This window comes from Mugil cephalus, chromosome 18 (genome assembly GCF_022458985.1).
Source record: "Mugil cephalus isolate CIBA_MC_2020 chromosome 18, CIBA_Mcephalus_1.1, whole genome shotgun sequence".
Taxonomy (NCBI): Eukaryota; Metazoa; Chordata; class Actinopteri; order Mugiliformes; family Mugilidae; genus Mugil; species Mugil cephalus.
In genome coordinates this window covers 19246279-19268311 of record NC_061787.1, presented here as the reverse complement: position 1 = coordinate 19268311, position 22033 = coordinate 19246279, and the positions used below count along the sequence as shown (strand labels likewise).

General features: G+C 41.2%; 2 protein-coding genes and 1 non-coding gene across 4 annotated transcripts in view; all 3 read right to left on the bottom strand.

Moving 5' to 3' along the window:
• The window catches only part of LOC124995993 (partitioning defective 3 homolog), a 336782-nt gene extending 334562 nt beyond the window's left edge, over positions 1-2220 (bottom strand). Inside the window, exon 1 of the mRNA XM_047568781.1 lies at positions 2146-2220. The gene's annotated coding sequence lies outside the window, so the exon portion shown is untranslated. The remainder of the gene's footprint in view (positions 1-2145) is intronic.
• Positions 2221-5196: 2976 nt separating this feature from the next.
• On the bottom strand, positions 5197-5268 carry trnaw-cca. Its single transcript has one exon. It is a non-coding gene; the product is annotated as a tRNA-Trp (tRNA).
• A 1457-nt stretch (positions 5269-6725) lies between these two features.
• Positions 6726-22024, bottom strand: cul2 (cullin 2). 2 transcript variants are annotated; one of them, XM_047568607.1, is made up of 21 exons: positions 21915-22024; positions 20684-20824; positions 20280-20382; positions 20072-20166; positions 17087-17192; positions 16815-16897; positions 15902-15998; positions 15630-15740; positions 13997-14159; positions 13773-13897; positions 12789-12896; positions 12580-12639; positions 12350-12478; positions 12097-12183; positions 10558-10710; positions 10176-10253; positions 10020-10086; positions 8765-8967; positions 8568-8669; positions 8347-8463; positions 6726-7556 (listed from the first exon to the last, which is right to left on the bottom strand). In XM_047568607.1, exons 2-21 carry the CDS (start codon positions 20800-20802, stop codon positions 7425-7427), a joined length of 2238 nt encoding a protein of 745 aa, XP_047424563.1. In that variant the 5' UTR covers positions 20803-20824; positions 21915-22024; the 3' UTR covers positions 6726-7424. The 2 variants fall into 2 exon arrangements, with proteins under 2 accessions (XP_047424563.1, XP_047424562.1); XM_047568606.1 differs by lacking the exon at positions 21915-22024 and adding an exon at positions 21505-21731.
• Positions 22025-22033: the final 9 nt, after the last annotated feature.

Sequence of the window (22033 nt, the reverse complement as noted above, 5' to 3'; positions counted from 1 at the left end):
ATGACTGTACAAAGTAGTAGGCTGTTTGCAGAGCTGTTTTCTAAGATATGTGGTCCTGCGTTGCACTTGTAAAAGGTAAAACGGTACAGCTGACAGCATGACTTCTAATGACATTTTTACTTGTGTGCATCATGAACTGGTAAGTGGGCGTATGCACCTGCAGCTCAAGTCATCAGTTAGAAGTTGTATTCAATTCTGGCAAAACTAAAATAACAGAACACAGACGATGTTTGTCAGATTGTTACACAAAATGAGAAAGTCAGTGAACGAGTTTCAGTCTATAAATATTTTTACCTGGATGAAAATCTGTCTTTTAAGGTTCTTACAAAGAAATTCAGGGTCAAACTGGGTTTCCACTATGGAAACAAAGGGTGTTTCTCCTTCAGCGCGAGGAAAGGACTGATACATTCAACTCCTCTATCAGTACTTGACGACAGTAACATTTTACACATGCATGCAAATCTTTCCTCTTTGAAAATGCTGGATTCAGTGTATCATGCAGCATTTGTAATGGATTCCAGTTTCCATTCAAATCACTGTAGCTTTTGTTGAGCGTGCTGGTTGGCCTTCTCTGCTCAGTCGTAGTTTGTAACACTGGTACAGTTTCCTTTATAAGGCCATCCTGTGTGCTTTGCCTCCTTATTTATGTACTCTTTCGACTCTCAAAGTCACCTCCAGAGGATGTAGTCTTTCGGCTTGATAATGTGCACCATTCCTCGCACACTTTGATGAAAGTGCCTGTAAAGTATTCATACGTATTCATTATCCTGGGAGAATTGAAAGTTATGATTAAAGACCGTTGAGTACTAAACGCAGCTGGTGATCAAAATGCAGCGATGCGTTTTGCTGTTTTTGTTTGTTTTGTTGTTTTGTTTCTATTGTGTACTTTATGTCGACCTACTGTGCTGCTGTCTTGGACAGGACCCCCTTGCAAAAGATATTCTGAATCTCAAAGGGATTATTTCATGGTTAAATAAAGGTTAAGTTCCCCTTGTATATCTTCTTGTTTACCTTCACAGACAACATCTAGAACTCCAGTTGCCTTTCTTCAACGCTTTTGGATATCTTCTTGTTTGTGTGTTCTTTTGTGAAGTAGCAGTTGTGGAAATAGTCTGGCTGCAGTTTTGTGGTTAACATATCGTCAGTATCTAGCATTACTTTCTGTTAATGAGCTACGCCCAGACACGTGTCGCTTCTTCTGCGGTGGGGCTAATTAAAGGTTCACCGATCAAACCCTTGAGCGGCTGTTGATTCAGCACTGTGACTTTATAAAGAAAATCATTCATAGCTCAAGGATATGGAACCCGGCAGTTTAACCCTAACTCTGGCTAATGCACCAAAACATGCGAAATGGAATGAGACTTTAAGCTGCTAAGCCTCAAAACAAACGTCAGGATTTTCTTGCCTCGTGTTGTATGTGGTTGAAAGGCTCCACCTGCAGCCTCTAAGGAGTATTACAGCATGTCCTCTCTCCAGGATTCTCCTCTGTTTGGATTTAAACCTAGAGCCTTTAATTGCTGTGTTTGCCGGGACTGGGCCCAGAGTTTGCTGTGAACACTGAGAACAGCGTTGGCAGCCTTAGCACTCTGATTTCATGGATTAACAAATGCTGCCAGTTGCTGCTTCACACACGCCCTCGGTCTGATCACAATCCAAAAGTAAAACAATTCAAACAGAGCTGTTTCAAACTTTATGTCTTATCAAAAACCCTTATTAATGTGAATTCTGTCAATCATATCAAAGGGGGTACACTCCCCAAGTGTGTTGCAAATAATAGAACACGTGTCGGTACAACACAATACAATTCAACAGTACTACAAAATAAAAACCTGTATTTTAGAATATGGGAATTATGTATCAAACTTCTCTCATCACTCTTGATTAATTGGTCATTTATTTAATTTGATTTCCATTTACTATTACTTATCAAGTTTCTCCAGACAATCACCTGAAAACATCAGAAGAGAAAAACATGTTCCTTTCAGGAACTATACCATGGAAGATGGCAGTGTACCGTTCGAAAGAGCTGAAGATACAATGATTCCTGTTACATTCTTCATATACACTCACCGGCCACTTTATTAGGTACGCACATAACACATTCAAATTCACACCTGGGGAGTGTCAATAAATATGTCACCTTACCTCTGAGATGTCCGTGGTACAGTTCAAGTGAAAAATTAAGTGCTGCTTTCGGGGGCCAGGTCCCCTGTCCTAACTCTGGGCCCTGAAGAAGAATTGATGAGACCCGTTTAATAATTTGGACTGTTCTTTCATTCTATCATATGTGCCTAATCTTTGACTTTTCTCCTCTATTGGGACACCCTTACCCCCCTGGACCCTCCCGTCTCTCCAGAGATCTACACAGAAACCCCCTGGACACTGTCACTTTTGAGTGAGAAGCTTGGAAAGCACCACATGCCTTTCTTCCTCTGTCCATCCTTCCACATTTTCTCTGTCCTTTTTCCTCACCTCTATACACTGAGGTGAAGCACTGTCCTCCCTCCACTCAATAAAGATCAACAAACTAGCTCCCAGGGAGGGCCGGTGATGGTCGCGTACACACACACACACACTGGAACAATATAATATTCAGCTGCAAGAATATAACTACATCAGTCTCATATAACGTTGACACCCCGTGGTGTTCAACTATGTGGAGAAATGCAAATGCGGATGTTCTGTTGCCATTTATTGTTCCCTCAGTGGCATTAACAATAAACCCGATTATTTCTTTGGTCTACAATTTCCTCACAAAGTGTCCACAAGTCTACTATATTAAAAAACTTGAATGGCTCCAAGACTGTCTCCTTACCAGACTCGTCTCTTGACACGACTTTTCGTACTGCAGAACGGCCTCAGCCTGTTCCTCCTCCCCATGCACAGTACTGGAGGCAGTAAACTGGTGGATATTTATCCATAGCCACTGTGCTGCACGTCTGCAGTCATGAACCATCTTGGTTTCATTCGTGTCCTGTGGAAGAAAAAAAGATCTTCCCAATGCTGCACCGATAGTATCTGAAAGATCTGGGGGAGTGACATCCAGTCTGAAACAAACATTAGTGTGCTGCTCTTCTTAATTTAAATATAAGTAAACTGATCATTTCAATACCACAAACAAGCAAGGTACAACCAGGGCCAGTTCTTTAGGTAATTCACACCGACTTTAGGTAATTCACACCGACACATATACCAGCAGCTCAAGCAGCTGGTGTATGTGTTGAATCATAGTAAATAAAATTCAGCCCAACTAATTACAACTGGCAAATTCTAGAAAGTCTCTACATAGTACTTAGGTGTCAAAACAGCTTACTTAAGTATACATTTCTACCTAGAGAAAATTGTATAATAGGAAAACTTCAAATCTTAATTACATATTCCTTTACATAACATATAACCAGTTGTGCAACACTCAGCTCCTTTACTTAAGAACTGCTCTGTGAAAAGACTCCACTACAAGCAAATGTCACGCATTCAAAAACGTATTGAAGTTAAAGTGGGTAAAACAACATCCTTAAGTAAAGCACTTCATTTGCAAGTTATCAGCCAAATATACAAAAGTAAAATTATTGTGCAGTAACATTGCCCTTATCAGTATTTTACTAATACCTGCTGGTTTGTTACTGCTACATTGGTACATGCTGCATTTTACTACAACTGATTACGGTTGAGCTATTTTTAACTACTTAATATACGGTTGCTAATCTAAATTACAGCAATTTATCATGTAGCCTTACATAATTGTATGTTGATACTTTGGCTATCCCGTGAGAACCACATAGCTCTAAAAAGTTTCATTGCAATGCATTAGCTATTGCATGGACGGTTTATCGCTTACTACACTATTTACACAATGTTTAATCCACCGGATATAGAACAGTTGCACCGAACAAACTTAATCCTTCCACAGGAGTTAAAGTGTTTTAACTCTAGCCACCGTTAGCGTTAGCTAGCTTTAAAATGGCAAATAACCTAAACCACAGTTGTAACATGTTGTTATTTGAATCATTAATATTGTTCATCAGATATATCAAACACAGGCAAGAAACCACACATTCATGCGTTTTCTGGAAAATGAAAAGCAGCCACTTACCGCGATGTAGTTCACGCTTTGGCGTTCAAGTTAAACTACAGCTAAATGTCTCGTGACTTCCTGTCCTGACAGTGGAGGTGGCCTGAGAGAGCAGCCCGCACCGGAAGCGGTTCCGGAAGACTCCTCTCGCCAACAGGTGTACCTAATAAAGTGGCCAGTGAGTATGGTAGTTGTAGTAATTGTGTTATGTGTAAAGCTGTGACTTTTTTTTCACACTTTTCCCCGTCTCGCTGTATTTACTGATACATTTCACTGTGTTTTTGCCACTCAGGGGGGCGTGGCCCCATGTAGTGGTGATGACGTCACGGCACGACCTCTATTCGGGAATTCAACAAATAAATTTTAAAAAAAAAAGAGACATTGTGGAGACGGGCGGCACAGCGGCATGTTCTCCCTATGTCCGCGTGGGTTTCCTCCAGGTACTTCGGTTTCCTCCCACCTCCAACGACATGCTCGTTGGTGTCTCTTAATTGACCCTAGGTGTGAGTGTGAATGCGAATGGATGTTCGTCTCTATGTGTTAGCCTTGGATAGACTGGCGACCTGTCCAGGGTGTACCCCCGCCTCTCGCCTCTATATGACAGCTGGGATAGGCTCCAGCTGTCCGCGGTCTGATAAGCGGTAGATAAGATGATGAGATGAGAGTTTGACGTTAGGAAAACATAATTTTATTCTAATCCTAAGAGGAAAAAAAGTACTTAGAGATTTCTCATTCCGAAAAAAATATATATATTTTATGGCTTATTAAATGAATAAAAGGTAAAAATTAAGTTTTATTCGTCTCTTCTCAGATGGAAAAATACAATTAAATTATTATGAATGAAATAAATACAATTTAAGTACTCTCTTCCACTCAGATCAATATGAAAACATTTTCTTTTCTACTGGAAAACGAGAAAATGGAATAAAGAGGGTGAATTTGTAAGAATGTGCGTGACAAAATGTAAGCAATGACCAACGCGACATGAGACAAAGAGAATGCTGTCATCTGCAAGGATAAACAATGCAACTGATTTAACCTATAGCATGATGTGGATTATCTGTAGAAGAATATGTATAATATCCCAAATGGATAATTATTGAATTCAAGCAGCTGAAAAGTTTTGACCCCGACGTGATTTGAACACGCAACCTTCTGATCTGGAGTCAGACGCGCTACCGTTGCGCCACGAGGTCCTGCGTGCATTCCGCCCACATAAAGGGGATTAGTACTCAGGACAGTACGGCCTAACACTCGGTTGTTTGAGGTAATATCAGGTTTGCATTGAAACAGTATAAAATAAATACGTTAATAATCAGCTCACGTACATTTGTCATAATCCGGCCATGTAGCTACACTGCTTAGATTAATATCATGTAGAACAGAGCGTCGCGGTCCGTTAAAAGCGCTCCTCTTCCATCCTGATAAATGTTGATAAAGAAGTAAAGTGGTGGAAGATTTAATTTGATTAAAAACAGATTTTAATGACCGTATTTGTGTTAAAATTAACCTAAAAGAAAAGGGGCGTTATTTTTTTATTTTGGGAAAAAAGTGGACATGGATAGAGTTTTCTTCTTTGCTACTGAGATCATCAATTACAATGTGTTTTTTAATATTATAAAGAGCATTGCAAGTCTGTGTCAAGCGTTAATCAGATTATGTAACAGAAAATTAGTTTGTTGATAGAATCTACAAACTCCTGGGGGTTTAAAGCAGAGGTGTTAAACACATTTTAGTTTGATTTGATTTCCAAGTGAGCCGGACTAATAACAGAACAGTATAATAACCTATAAGTAATGTCAACTCCGGACGTCTTCCATTTGATTTAGTTTAAGGAAGAACAAGTAAAGTGGTCATTCATTAGAATTAACAAACAAAATTAACTTCTTAAGGAAAATAAGTGCAATTTGAGCCTCAGTGTTGTGATCTGGCCACTTCTTTTTCTCAAAAAGCGGACAATTGCAGTCTTCATGAATCTGAAAAGTGAGTCTGTCATTTTCTCACTTTTCAGGTTCATGCTGCAGGCCAGATTAGAGCCTCTGGCTTTGTCCCGTGGGCTGTATGTTTGAGTTATAGTATAAGGGGGCCCTGCTTTGGAGAATATTTGAGCGAGGTCAATGACGTAGATGTTATTAAAAAATGTACCGGTATGAGAGGCAACCTCCTTTGACTCTTGATGCGTCATTACCACCGTAGCCCTCAGACACCACAGTACACTAACCTAAGGTGTAATCAACAAAATAAACTACATGCAAATCCCCATTTAGCTGATTCAGCTTCACATTCTTTGACTTTCATGGCTTTCAGGGACATTTTAATTAGAGTTGTCCGTAATTATCAGCAACGCATGCGCGACTCCCTGTTTGTACAAGTCAGACGTCTGAGAAAACGTCTTTTGTTGATCCTCCATGTTCCCATAACCCCTATACTGGCTGTCGTAATCCCCACTTCTTCTCAGGGATGTAGCAACATGTTTCATTAATCTGACATTATAACATCTGCTCGAAAATGCAACTCTTTGATTCATGCCTTTGCTTGATTTTAGGTTCTCATGCAATGCTGTTAAATATTTCTTGGCTTCACATCAACAGTGTTGAAAGGTAAGAATAATGACTTTCACTACTGGAACAAACTCGGATACACTTGACAATTATTTACATAAAACCCTTCAGTGTTTTTATTTATTTATTTGACAAGCAGCAGGATCATGTTTGTCACCTCTTTTTTTTTTTTTTTTACATTTCAAAGTAGATACAATAGTCAGTATACCAGTTTTATTACAATAATTTTCCTAACTTCAGTACATTTAACAAAGAAAGAAAATAATCACACAACAACTGCAAACGTGAGAAAGAAAGCATGTTTTTTTTTGTTTACATGTGTAGCCACCAATGTGTCATTGATGTCACAACGAATCCTTTCCCCAGTTTTCTTTTTTTCCTTTATTTTTTTTTTCTTGTCGACTAGTATGTTCATTAGCTCTTCCCTCTCAAACGGCTATAGGCATTTTCTCTTTGTCGTTTGACGCACATGTGCGTGGCACTGGTGATGTTGTAAACAGCTTAAAATCAGAAAGTGGGTGGGGGGGGGGGGATGGGGGTCGGGAGGAGGGTCTTATGAGCTGGTGGTGACAGCCACCAACCTGTGTGACGTGACGCGATGACTTTTTTTATTCTTTTTTTCAAAGATGGAGGCACCAGTCCTGCTTTTAAGTCACCGCTCGGGAACTCAGCAGAGAGCGACAGTCCAAAACCTAATGATGAATGAGTCTGTTATGTGGTTTGATTCACGCTTTAAACCCGGGTCTGCCGGTCAGTCACGGCTGAGTGTTTGTGCGGGCCGGCTCGTCTGCCTACGCGACATAGCTGTACTCGTCTGCCGAGGTCTGGCTTCGCTCGATGTACTGCTTGTCGATGAGCACCTCGATGCACTTCTTGATCATGCTGATACTGGGGTTGAACCTGGCTTTGGACTGATTGATGACCTGAGCACAGAAAGAAAGAAATCAGAAATAATGAACAACAACTGAAATGACAAATGCTGTCCTTTTCTGGACAAGTAAAGCAAGTAACTACAGGAAATGCTCTAGGGAAGTTCCATCAGTCTATAGGCGTGGCATGTGCTCAAGCATCATGTTTACTTTCACGCTGCTGCTGCGCATGCTGATGAAAATGAGACTTTAACCATAACCTCTATCCAATTTTCTCATAATAAAGAAATCCTTTCAAATTTCAGATTTATTCAGACCTGATTAGGAAAGATGTTTACTGTATTTTGTCATTGTTTACAGACTGTGACTAGATCTGAAGTTAATTTAAAGCTATACTGTTTAGCTTTATAGGTCCATGTATGTACAGATACAAACCGCTTTAAACGCTGGAAAGAAGGGCTACAATGCTAGTGATTAGCATCAGATAAGATGAGGACGCAACGACAAGTCCCTTCAATTTTAAATAGCTGGATGGTGAGTTTGTATTTTAGAAAATATGTGTGGGTGGGCACCACCGGCTGCGCTTGTTTTTGTTTCGTCCTCGACATACCGTGATCTGGATGTATCTTCAGACATGTGAGGTTGAACAGTCTCATTTTCTCATTTTCAGCATGGTTACTAGTGCTTTTCTTCTAGTTCGACTCAATATTTGTTAGGCAAAAGACATAGCTTTGACATCTATGTAAATAGAAAGCTTGCTCTTTTAATAGCATGCATGCAAAAGCCTTTTCACCTAACAACGAGTTGACTCATAAGCTGTTCAGCTGAGTCAGTCAACACTCACCTCCTGGATGAGGGCATTGTGTCGGAGCACCTTGCGGGCCTTCATGATTCTCACTATAGCAGCTTGTAAATACATTTTGCGGTCCTCGTCTACGGCGCTCCTCGTCTGCTCCATTTCCTGAACACCAGACGGGGCAGAACACGTGGTTTTTAAGGATCACAAAACATGACGTGCACAGCGCATACCAGGAGTCCATGAGAAAGGAACATCATTTGTCTCACCTGTGGTGTGTCTTTCTGCATTGATGTTGTGATCTTGAATTTTGTCCTTTTACTGGTGAAACTCATATTTAGTGAAAACGTTGACTCGGTTTCGATGTCCTCCTGTGAGCACAGGGAGAAGACATTCTGTATTCGAACAACCTGCGTGTTTTTCATATTACACCATCCGTCATCATATTTGTAATGAAAGGTGAGACCTTTTCAGAGTCGTGGTTGAGCATCTTGACGTCCAGCAGGGACTTTATGGTCTTCTGTAGCTCCTTCTCGTTCATCTGGGTGCCATCCTGCAGCTCCTTGTAGGTCACCGTCTGGCTGTTGTTGAAGGCCAGCAGCACCGCCATCTGGTAGGTTGTCACCATGGCAACGTAGGGCTTAGACAGGTAGTTCATCTTCACCTCACCTGTGTGGCAAGAGGGAATTAAATGTCACTTGAGAGATAATTTGCTTCTCGTGGTCGTGTATCTAGCTGTGAAAAACAAAACACTATTTGTACCTTTGATGCATCTTTTATGGTAAAGAAATTTGTTGTTTATCAAACAATGTACCTTAACTTACCCCCTTTAAATACTTTCCACAAGATTTGGGACTTTCTCAACCCAATAGAAACTGATTATGATTTAACATTTGCTGCTCCAAACTAACATCACATCAAAGGAATCATTGGTTTACTGTTGTTGAATTTGTAAAATATGATCTAAAAGTGTTAACTTCTAGTTTGCATGTCACAGCTTGACAAACAACTCAACATGCAGCTCATAAGGTGTACTGAGTTTGTACTACAAACACTTACATTTGAAGCGGCTCACGTTAGAGTTGGACCTAATAAATGTTGCACAAATGTTACCATTACTGAAATTATTGTAATCCATAAACATGAAAAGACGCCTCAGTAGGTGAAGTGTAGGAGGGTGAGTTTTTGTGTGTTTGTCATATGCAGGACCATAAATCCGGCTTTCGGGTACAGAACTATGTGATACCAGGATTTCCTCTGTTATGATGCTCTGCTAAGTTTGTGTTTAGGGCTGTGTCACGCCGAGCTTCTCTGGCTCTAGTTTTTCTGGCACGTCCTGCAACGCTGGCGCTAGTTCAGCATGTGGAAACTGCTCCGGGACAAGTTTGTGAAAGAGATCTCTGATAGGCTGAACCATTGTAAGGACAAGAAGTAGGGCTTTTCTCGTTTTACATCTTTATCTCATCTCAACACTGAAACACACAAATAGGATCAGCTCTTCCGGTTTCCTGAAGGAGTCATTTGGTGAATGTGCATGTACCAGGTGGCTATTAGTCACAGTTATTATATTTGTTAATAATTCCTACAGAGGCTACAAGGCAGAGTGTACTCAGTGCATTGACATTTAGTCAGAGCCAGACATTTTTGTATAGACTACAGCACTTAACATAATATAGACCCAGAGTATGTTTTGTTGTAGTGATACATTCAGATTTCGTTACCTGTGCAGAGATAGTGCAGCCAGGTCAACTTCCTCCCACTGAAGTGTTGATTATAGAACAACTCAAACTGTAAAGGAAGGTGAGAACCAGAGGTTATTCCACAATATACAATATTTGATCGGAGTCACTCTCTCACAGCCCGTCGGTGCTGCTCACCATCTGCACGCTCTTCTCTAGTTCTTGAGGGATGGCGAATGTGGAGGAGGGGACGTGCGTGAGCGGCCATGCTCCAGCCTGCAAAGAGAAAGCATAAACCACAAGGCCACAGGTTACTACGATACAAGCTGTGGTTGGCAGAACTGAACCACTAATCACTGCCGCTGTGACGAAAAGTAACTTCCCCCTGGAATCAACAAAGTGATTCTGATTCTGATTCTAACACCAGGTGTGAATCCACTGTCGCCGTCAAGAAACACAAATATGTACTGATGCTCGTAAAGTTCTCATCTGTAAAACCACATGTCAAGACCAAAACTTTCAAAATTCATCACGTGTGTCTCCGCAGCTGTGAGAAAACGTACAAGTAGTTCAAACAGACCTGTAATACATAGATCTGGAAGCTGATTCCCAGGTCCACCACCGTCTCCTGCGTCTTGATGAAATTGTTGAATTTGTTGTTGAGGTCGGCACTCACGCTCATGTCTGTGTACATTCGGTGGAGTTTGCTGGTGAACTCATAGCCACAAGCTTGCTGCAGGTTCAATGAGGAGGACACAGAGTATTAATGAGAGAGAGGTGATGACGATTTTGTGAACATGTCCTCGTAACGGGGGGTTCAGTTACTCGGTAGTGATTGGTTTGGGCGTTCATGGTGAGTTTAACTTTTTCGACAGCTTGCTAAATGCTTGTTTACTCAGTCAGCTGAAGCCCAACTGAGCTATAATTGCCCGAGTCCTGCGCATGTCATGTGTACCATCAAAAAGAGGCTTCTCTCTGCAAAAGTTAATTAGTTTTAAGCACTTTGAGGTGGTCTGGGGCGCTGCTTATCCACACTGCACACTGAGCATGTCTCATTACTTTATATTTATAATTTCAATGCCTACATTTCAGCAGGTAGTCGTGAGACTTGTTTGAGACTTTAGTTTGGTGTCATTCTTACATTAAACTTCATATTTAAGCGTGTAAAGTAGCCTATTAAGCACTACATTCACAAAGCATGCGAGAGAGGCCATCCACACTGTCAGAGCAGATATAATCTGCCATCAATTTACAGTCTTAACTTCTGTCCCCAAGAAGTTTCCCCCCATCCACACCTTGGAACCGGAGCCTCTGACTGATAACAGGAGATTAGAGAACTATTCATAGTGAAAGAGGACAGGGACACACAGCAGCCCCCCAAACAACAGGTGAGTATCTGGTGGTTAACACCAGCCAAGCAAGTTTCTGATGGTCTACACCTTAGGTCTTCAAGTTGATTAGACGTTTTTTATATATGTGTTTTTTATTTCTCCTCACAATTTTCCCCCATGGTCACTCTACTGTTGCACATGTTTGAAATAAAAAAAATATTTGGACCTGTGTATTATTTGAATAGCTTAATACTGAATGCAAAATGACAATAATAATGTATATTTATAATTAGCACTAAGTCGAGTTTAATGTAGAAAACACATAGTAGGTAGGAGGTCCCTACTTAATCTCTCTAATCAGTTTGGGGTCTTCACACACAGATGTTTCTTTTTAACCTCAACTCCTCACCAGTGCCTTAGAACTGAAGAAGCTACTCTACTGTTGCCTTCCTTTAATGTTTCTGGATGTGTCAGAGTAAGAGACTAGCTGTTGAAGTTTCACTCAAGCACACACAACCTGGCAACTACACAGTTGCCACCATGTTAATGTTGTGGTAAAAAAGCATGGCGTTAAATGGCTCTGGAAAGTCCCAGGAACAAGTTTTTCTTTCTATTTTGACAGAATGGAAAGGGAAATTTTGGGGGAAGAGGCATGTGATTGGTTGAAGACTCTCTGCAGGTTTGGATTTTACTGACATTCTTTCAGACACCAGACCGGTAAGAAAAGAATCTTAGCAGCCGTACGGTCACACATCTCATGAGTTCATAATTCCCAGCTGTGGATTTACCTTTAGTTTGTTGATCATGGCTTCTTCTGAGTCCATTGACAATGATAAACCATGTATTAACCTCTTTGCTAGCATTCTGGCATAAAACTGCAGAGGACAGAAAGCAATGAACATATTAGGACGACATAGACACACAATGAGTCAAACACTCAAAAAGTTTAAAAGCAACCAACATCTTCCAAGCACGGCAATAAAATGAACAGAACAAGAAACATTTTAGGCTTTTGTTTAGCGAGAGGCGGCTCCTCGTTACCTTTTGAAAGATGTCCTTGTCGTCTATGTACTTGAACACTGTGATGAAGCTGGTCAGCTTGTCCTCCACCTCATTCTCCGTCATTCCCTTTGCAGACTTTTTCAGCAGATTGTCACAGTATTTCGCCAGCTGGACAGAGACACCAGGAGGGACATGACCCGGTCAAGGCGCCGTCTATTAAACGCTGTGTGTGTGTGTGTGTGTGTGTGTGTGTGTGTGTGTGTACTCACGAGTTCGGGGGCTTTGCAGATGGACTTGGGCTCCCTGAAGTTCACCACAGACGTCAAAGCCTGAGCGAGAAACATCAAATAAACACAATCAGTCAACAAATAGACACAATGTACGTGAGGAATAAAGGATTCTTTCTTTTTTTATCTAATGACTGTTATGACGGGGTGTTCAATAAAACACTAGCTATCAAGAGTCCGTAGTTTATTACCTTATCAAGTGCACTCATAAAGTGCTGATCTCCATTTAGAACTGTGTTAATGAGCTGAACAAATTTACTGTGAACCTCCAGAACTGACTCCACAAACAGGGTTGGCATCTAAAGGGAGGCAGAGGAGAGACATAAACGTTTATTAGTCGCAGACATTTTCGATTAAAGCCGAAGTAATAAAGACAAGAGACACAAGAGTATAACCACGATGATGCTGATGAAGGCGTTTTTGAAACCATCACATCAGATAGAGCACAAAGAGCCACTTTGAGACAAGCCCAAACTTTCCTAATTATTATTATTTTTCTGTTCAACCAAAACCAAACATGTCTGTGGTCTGTAAGCACTTTACAGGACTGAGAGGAGATTTCTGTTCTGAAGTTTATAATGCTAGTTCAAGCAGAATGTAGGACTTAAGATATACACCATAGCTATTCATGAAGATGAATGAAGTTATTCTTTTAAAACCATCCAGGTCTAAGTGTTCTTTTATGATGACAGCCAATATTCTTTTAGTTTATTTAATGTTATTTATTTTGCACAATGACTAAAGCTCGATTGTTGAAATAAAATGAAACTGTAAGGAATAGGTTGCAGGCAGGTATTTTCGTGTTGCAGAGCTATTTAACTGTCAAGCATACAGGCCAACGTTAAACAGAGTCTGAAGGCTATAATATAATGTAATCCAATATGAAGAAGCATGAGCAAATTTCACATACGCATAAAACATGCGAAGAAACAACTAAAAAAAAATCTAACCTGGACTCGGCAAATACTCAATATTAAATAATCAGGCACAAAAAATAAATAAATAAAAACAACAAATTGATTGGGACATATATAATAATTGTTCCTGAAAAACATTTAGCAGTGCATCCTCCTGTAATAAAAGCAGAACAACAGAGGGAACGACCCTTCCAAAGCTGTTTTCCAAGAAGTAGGGCACCTTGAAAACCCCAATATGTGCAATCAGATGATACTAACATTTTCCTGAGAGAGGTTACTGGTGCCTCGGATGCCCTCGTTGTGGATGTGGACCTGCAGCTCCTGGATCATGTGAGGCAACCCGTTGGACACGGCCCGCAGCAAGGTGTACATGTTGGCCATGTCTGAAGAAAATAACACAACGAGACAAAGATTGATCTCACGTTCATGATGCAAATATAATATTATTAACGCAACGCAAATAATTAATACGGCGGGCTGACCGTCTCTCTTCTCCTGCCGAATAATGCTCTGGCACTCCCCGTGCAGGAACTGCAAGTGATCTGCCACCATCCTCTGCTGGCATTCGTGGATGACTTTGGCATAGGAGCTGGGGTGCAGGTACTTCCGACACCGAACCTCTTCGTCTTTCAACCGCCCCAAAACCTGGACGATGGCAAAGATGCAAGGAGATGATTCAGTATCGTTCACGTCAAAGACGGAACAATCAAATCAGGTCGTTTTACAGATGCATCCAAACTAAACACATAATACACGGTAAAACAAACACGTTTTAACCTCATTTGAGACACAGAGATTTCAAAAGTCCTCTGTGCTGCACCGAACAGATTAACTAGAAAGAAGAAAATACTATTGAGACTTTTAAAGAGACTGTACATGAAACACAGACTTGTCAAACACACAACATAAGAATAAAGAAGGCTGCCTCCATGTGGCCGTGATCTGGGTCAGATATGCGATTGTAGCTAAACTTGTCCAGACAGGAGCCCAGTGTAAAACACTATAGTCTGTTGCTGTTTGTTCGCCGTCATATCACATGTCAGTTTTCATACGAACACAACAGCGCAGTGACAGATCAAACGGGGAGGCAAGGCACACTGTCCTAATGCCTGGTAAAGCTTTAATGATGATCCTGTTTGCCGGCTGGAGGGATAAATCTATCAGATTAATCTGATTACTGTCAGGGTGAAAGAAAGAGTGAGAGAAAGAGAGGGACACGGCAGCTGAGAGAGAGAGAGAGAGAGGGAGATACAGAGAGAGAGAGGGAGAGAGAGTGAGCAAGAGAAAGAGCGAAAGAGGTCATGGCAGCTCTAGTTGCCCAGGGGTCTATAATATAAGCATTAGCGGGTTAAGGGTAGAGCTAATACGCAGATTAAAACTCTTATGTCAGCAGATTGACATGACCTGACACTTCACAAACACAAACACAGAGGTCCCACATGTGTGTATGTACGGGCTTTTGGGGGCCCGACTCACATACACAGATGAGACATAACATTATGACCACTTTCCTATTATCGTGTAGGTCTCCCTTGTGCCTCCAAAACAGTTGTGACTCATCAGAGAATGGGCCTCCTCAGGGTGCCCTGTGGTGTCTGGTAACAGAATGTTGTTAATGGGGGCCTTCGGGTCTGTGGGTTGAGGGGAGGGGCCTTTGTCTATCATCCCACAGATACTTGATCAGTCTGGGATCTTTTTTTTTGTATATGCATGTATGTGTGTATGTCAGGCTGCATCCTGCTGGGGATGGCTGCTGCCATCAAGGAGTGTCATTGCTATGGGGTGGGGGTGTCTGGTCTGGTCTAGGTGGGTGCTACATGTCCAAGTTACTTCCACATAAATGAAGGTCAGGTCCAAAAGTTTCCCAGCAGAGCAGTGAATTGTCACAAGTCAATTTTGTGTCAATGTTATTAACTCCGGTTGTTAGTGGTCATAATGTTATGGCTGATCAGTGTATGCGTGCACACACACTAAGACGCAGTACAATCGGGGTCTTAAATCTTAAATACGTAACTCAGAAACGACAACAAACAAATGACAGAGCTGCAGCAACTTGTACAGTCAAAGTGAAACTTAAACACTGACATACTTTCACTATCTCTCCATCGTTCCTACCTTCTCCATATACTGTGAGCAGTTGGATTCCTGAAGTAGATTGGAGGCTTCCTGTTTGTAATACTCTCCTGTTTTTATCAGAAATGGCCCTTCAAAGATTTCCTGATAAAACTGCAACACATGAAGAGAAGATGACACGGAGTTCAGTATTTATTTATACACACGAATGGCAGTCTACATTCCGTGCATTATTCATGTCTTTGGGTTTTGCTCTCACTGTTTACATTAAGATGACTCCTTCTCAACAACAAAATAAAACTTTGTGTCCTCACCTTTAGTGGAAACTTCTTCTTGTACTGTTCAACATGAACAAAGGAGTTGATGACCCCATGGATTACCTTCTGGTTGGGGTTCTCGCCGCAACGATCACTGTGGGACATGATGGAGCCACATTTAGGACATTGTTTGGCAGGCATGCTGGACACAGATTCATTATTCACACACGGATCACGTGTCCAAACAAGGGAGAAAGTGAAAAACAGTCCTTTGAGAAAAGGGTTGATGCCAAGACGTGATATTTTGTTTATGGGGTCATACTTACGAAAGATACTGTGGTTACTAAGTTACTGGACAACAAGTGTAATTGTTAGTGTATTTGTCCTTATTCATGCAGTACAACCTGTGATTCAAAACATTACTGTCATCAGTCTATTTATGTTCGTTGTTTGCCCTTCGATCGTAAAAAAAACAACAACTCACAAACGCTATTATAAATGACTTCCTGTAAATGAAATCACTGAGTAAGCTGTGTGGAATTCTGTCAAACAAAAAAAGGCACTGGCATGTGGTTAATTACTGATCAGATCATGCTGATAAATTAGGAGCCACGTGGAGTAAAGGCGAGTATTTCCTCGATAATGATAAGCGTGGACACACCTTCTCATTCAATTTAACAAAACGTGTGTCCAAACTTCTGAGTGTATATATGTGACCGGAGACTTCACAGCTTTTCCAAAATATAAATAGAGCTGTTCATGTTTCTGATCATAATATATTTCTATTCCTGACTTTCAAAGTGTTAAAGCGCACGTTACAGTAAGGACAATCAAAGAAAAAAAAAAGATGGATATGACAAAAGCAGGTTCAAAACTTATGTCCACCACTGCAGAAATCTAGAAATAATCCTCAGAGGCTCTAGGTATAAAAAGTCCATAACTCACAATTCTGTGAGTGTGACCAACTTACTTTTTGATTTCATTTAGCAACATCCGGATCAGGACAGCCTGAAGGGGCTCGATCATTAGTTTCCTCCACATATCTAGTGCCAACTGCGACGACAAAGAAAAGCATGTTACCACAGTGTAGACAGATTCTTGCTCAATCTATTGAAGAAGGGAAGCATAAAGGGAAATACAGAACAATATTTCCATCATTTACTCCCCTTACTGCTTCTAATCTCACCCAAGGGACGGCGAATATACGTATGGGCGGGGAATTGTTTATAAGTGAGTCAGTACCTCTCCGATCTCCATGAGTGGCTCATTCATGTCCACTCCCCCGTAGCCGTACTGCAGGTCTGCTTCCGTTAGTTTGTTCTTCTTGATGAACTGTGTGTTGAGATACCTGAACAATGGGGTGAGAGGAGTCAGGATTTGAAGGACGTCTAAAAAAAAAAAAAAACACTAATTCCACAATACTGCTGCCTGGTGGCCACCAGTTCCAACCTGAGCTCATCTGATGTGCAGGTGATAAATGGCTAATTATCTGAGGACCTATGTTCTCCACGGAGCTGTGTTAGAAATGTTCTGCTATAGCGTTCAGAAGCACAGGTGCTGACTGGAGCGCTTAAAGCACAAACTGGCTGAGCTTGGAGTTCTGTAGAACGTGGTGGTGAATCCTGATTGAATCCATCACAAACAACAAGCTTAAAGTATTAGTATCATTGGTAGTAAAGTGTGAACAAGAGGCACCAAGGACGTACTGAATGTGGTCACAAGAGGTGTGGGTCTCGTGACCACGTTTCTAAGGTAGTCAAATTCATGGACCACGCACTCAGCTGACATCATGATCCAGGAGAAAGCACAGAAGTGCTTGTTAGAATGATCCAAAAGAAGTTCATTAGTGGATGGAGTCTTTTAAAACATTTTACTGTTTTCATCGTATAGTGCAGAACTGCGCATGAACACTTTCAACGAGTTGTAATCTGCGCTTTGCACGGGTCTCCAAAAACTTCACAGCGGAGATAAATAAATAGCATGTGAGCTTTAAGTGAGTTAGAGACTTTACAGCTCATCATGATCCAAAATGCGTAGTGCTTGTTTGTTTGTGGCTCTGAAACAGCAGCGGGTAAAGATTCACTAGAGAGAGGACCTGATATAACATCGCACTGCTTCACACACATTTTTTCTGCATGTAGAGCATGAAGCACCATAGTCAGACCTCAAGTGGTGGCTCAAGGAGAAGGTGAGAAAAATAACACGTTTAAAGCCGGATGCTTCTGATCTGATCATTAAAGACACACATTTTAAAGCCAGGACTGAACAGGACTCGTGTCTCACTGCTGTCAGTAGCCCTCTACAAGCATTAGTTTCCAGTGAAAATAAGCAGACAGTAGACAAAGTGATTGTGAAAGCTTGTAAACATTAATAGAACAGATTTAGTAAAGTTCCCCCACATAAGTTTGATCCTGCACTACACCATAACAAGTATCACCATGAGGAAGATTCATTTTGTACTGCAGTCAATTCATATGAGATAATGTAATGGTGATATGCAGCAATGTTGTGTTTCAACAACTCTAGGGATTGTGAAAGGTAACGAGGGCCGGCTTAGCAGCAGGGCTGCTTCTATTTTTTTTTTTTGAAACAGGAGTTTCCAAACAGACTGACATCAAGCTCATCTATACTGGCTGATTACGTGTATCATGGAGTTTTCAACTCTGTGTTGTCTGCCTCTATCAGAGGTCATCCCAGTTCAATTTCTCTCTTAAGCTTGAACTTTGACAGAAATGAAGCAACATCGTGAACTGTTAAGGGGAACGCTCGTGTAGCAGCCAACAGCTGGCTGGATAAGTACCACTCATCATGAAACCTAAAAGCAGAATTGTGATTGAAGTTCCAGATGACGAACGATGATTTGAGTTTGATCTATTAAAGATAAACAACTCTCTTCTAAAATAAGCGCTGAACGCCATTATGTCACTACAGCTTACGTTCTCTCTCACTCATGCTGACATCATACATTTCCGAAGAATATGTATGCTGAGGCAGTCTGGTGGGAAGAACACATAAAAATAGATGTGAAAGTCTCTCCAAGGGAATATTGATTTAGAGTGAATCAGGACACGCTAAATGCCCATTGGTATCTCACACTGTGCTTTTCAAGGTAATATTTCAAGTGTGCAAAAACTGAAGGGTTGTGATATTGTGGCAAGTGTGGGACCGGAATCAGCACGCTCTGCTTTTGAGGACATCGACACACTGAGGCAGAAATTTGACATGGCAACGACAGTCGCCTTCACCAGCTAACTTTTGTCGAAAGTTACATTTAAATGTACGACGCTGACAGCCGACAGCTATCTAAGTACAGCTGACCGTATTTACAGTCTGTATCTGGTAGCCTTCATTTGAACTACATTGCAAAGAGACAAACAGACCCAACCAACCCAAGCCTTATCACATAAACAGAATAGAAACTGAAAATATGTCTCAATTAAAAACAAAAAAGAAAGAAAGGGGAACTCAACATGTGGGCATTTACACTCTTGAGGACTTTTGTTTGAGAAATGATCAGTGTGTTTACATGCACTTGAAAAAAATCGGACTATAACAGGAGAACTTAAGTGCATGTAAACACGTTACTCCGATTAAAATCAGAGTTCTCATTATCCGATTAAGACACCCAGATAATACAACGGGAATTCAATTTTCTCTGTCATGTATACGCTGAACCACACATTTTAATCGGATAATGCGTGTGCGTATTCTCGACAACCCCCGTGCTAGCATGTGACCCCGGAACAAAAACATCCAAGAACGCCAGTCGCAGAAGAAGAAGGTAAACAGAGCCGGTAGAAGAACTGTCTGAGGGATAGCGCACATCTTATCTGCACCGGAAGTAGGACGCAAATTACGTATGAGAAAAATTTACTTTTATCCCTATGGTTGTTGTTTGAAATGCCAGTTTGCTGCATGAACAACTTGTTTATTAAATGACGTAATAGGTCAACTGGAAAACGGACTATATTAACGTGGTATTAACCTGCTGAAAAGACACATATCGGCACCTAGTGTGGAGGAGGAGGACATGTTCCTGTCAGTTATTCGATTTTCTCCGTTGCATGTAAATGGGGACTGTAGTCAGAAGGTCGAATTTTGAGCATAGCTGGATTAAGCTCTGCATTCACTGACTGAAAGGCGTAGAAAAGGGTCAAGTGACTTGCTGACAAGTGCTACATCAGCATACCAAAGGGAAAGGAAAGCCATAAAAAGAAGCAGCTTTACCTGTATAAGCAGTCCATGTAGTCAGCTCCTTTGCTGTACTCATCCCAGTATCTGTGGTACATCACTAAAACCTTCTCCTCCGAGTCCAGAACTTTCTAAAAATACAAAAGCATGACACGCATTACAAAAAGGTAGATTATGCAAAAATAAAAAAAAGACACAACTTTTTTACTTTTTTAAAAAAAAATTAAAAATTGTGAGTGCTTACCTTGTACAACTGCCGAACATGATTCTCAAGGAATACCTTGGTCTCTGTGTATAATTTTTCACCCAAAGGCTCTGGGTATGCAACGCACAAGGCATATATGTCACTAGTATCAAATTTCAAGATAAGGATGAAAACAATTTTACTCTGTACATATGTGTATACAGTTAATAAAATACTTTTCTCACATTTAACTCATTAAGGATTGTGTCTCTACAGAAAAAAAAAAAACACTTAATAAAATGACTAAATAATTGCGACATTCCATGCACTTTGTGCTTAGAATAAAACACCTGCAAACAGACAAATGCTGCGGAGCTTCATGTCTATAAACGCTGCTCTGAAACTGAGCAAAACCGGCATTACGCTGTTAAAATTTCAACACAAAGCGGGTTGGTATAGGATACGAGAACCTGTCGTTCCACGTGGCTCTCTCCACATAGTCGAGCATCACAACTGCCTTGATTGTCGTCAGTAACTTGTTCCATGTCTCGTCAAAATCCACCACCCGTGGCTTTAAGGACATTGTACAGTTTCTCTCTTTCAGCCTGACAGAAGAAAGAAACAAGTGAATGTAGGAGTGAGTGATTGAGTGAAGGGAATAAAGCAGGAACAAATTGAGTGCCCAGTTCTCCTCAGTTGTGCCATTAAGAGCGTAACGTTTCCACCAGTCCATTGATCAGTTCATCTTGTGCAAATCAGTAATGGTGAACATGAATACAGGCACAGGTAAAACACAGGTAAAATATATTTTTTCCCAAAGCCAGGGACGTGATGACAAATAACCTCATCTATGTAACTTTCAGTTTATGTCATTCTGAACTATTAGAAATAGCATTAATAAACACTGATGCATATTAGAGGAACTTCAATTGTCATTGTACATAAGTTGTTATATGGATGTGTGTGTGTGTGTGTGTTATCTACAATGTAAATATACAGTAGTATTTCAAAGAGAATGAGTCTAACGATGACTAGCCAGCTGCAAAACATCTGCTCGCATTACTATGGTAGCAACAAACGAGATAAACACTGGTTGAGTTGACGGAGTTAATACTAACGTTCGTCAACAGTGAACGCACCATTAGGCTGGTAACACCACATGTGCAATGTACAAAAAAAGGGCACGGGAAACAAACAATAACACCAACTTCCAGGCCAGTAGTATCACAGATTACGTGCCAAAGTAGAGGAAGCTAGGCCCCGTGTTATTTCTCGTCATTCATACCAGTTGATTTCGCGTCACAGGAGAAGACATTGCAACATCATCATCATCTCCCCTCCTTGCTAACCACAGAAACCTTGTCGTTACTTCGCGGATAGCCCTCTCACAGCCGCGACGAATGCCGCTAAATTGAGGTTGCTAGCTAGCGGAATGCCAATCCCAAAATAGGATACGGGGAGCTAAAATGCTAAGTAGCACCCGGCTAGCATGCTACTCCTTCCGGCTCAAGTCCGCTCGGGTCTGAGGTATAGGCTAGCACGGAGCTACCCACCACACAGCTCAGCTACCGCTAGCAAATTGCCATCCTCTTAGCAAGTTCCCCACATTTACATTGACAGCTCGGCACAACACGGTACTGCCGCTTAACAAAACAGACTACCCGAGACAAGCGGGGGCTCTGGAATAGTACGTACCTCTATACAGTAATCACTTATTATAAAACTCAGGTTTCTCCGCTGTCACGGGCTTGATTTGTCTCACTTACAGCAGGTCTCCCTACCTCCTGGAGTATACCATGGCGTTACAGTAGGGT

Bases quoted from the DNA above. Each gene is read 5' to 3' on its own strand.
- cul2 (XM_047568607.1), bottom strand. From the start codon at position 20,802: ATGTCCTTAAAGCCACGGGTGGTGGATTTTGACGAGACATGGAACAAG. The intron at 14,160-15,629 runs GTAGGAACGATG...GCCATCGTCCAG, and splicing joins GCTCACAGTATATGGAGAAG to GTTTTGGGGCGGTTGAAAGA. The intron at 13,898-13,996 runs GTCAGCCCGCCG...TATTTTCTTCAG, and splicing joins TCGGCAGGAGAAGAGAGACG to ACATGGCCAACATGTACACC.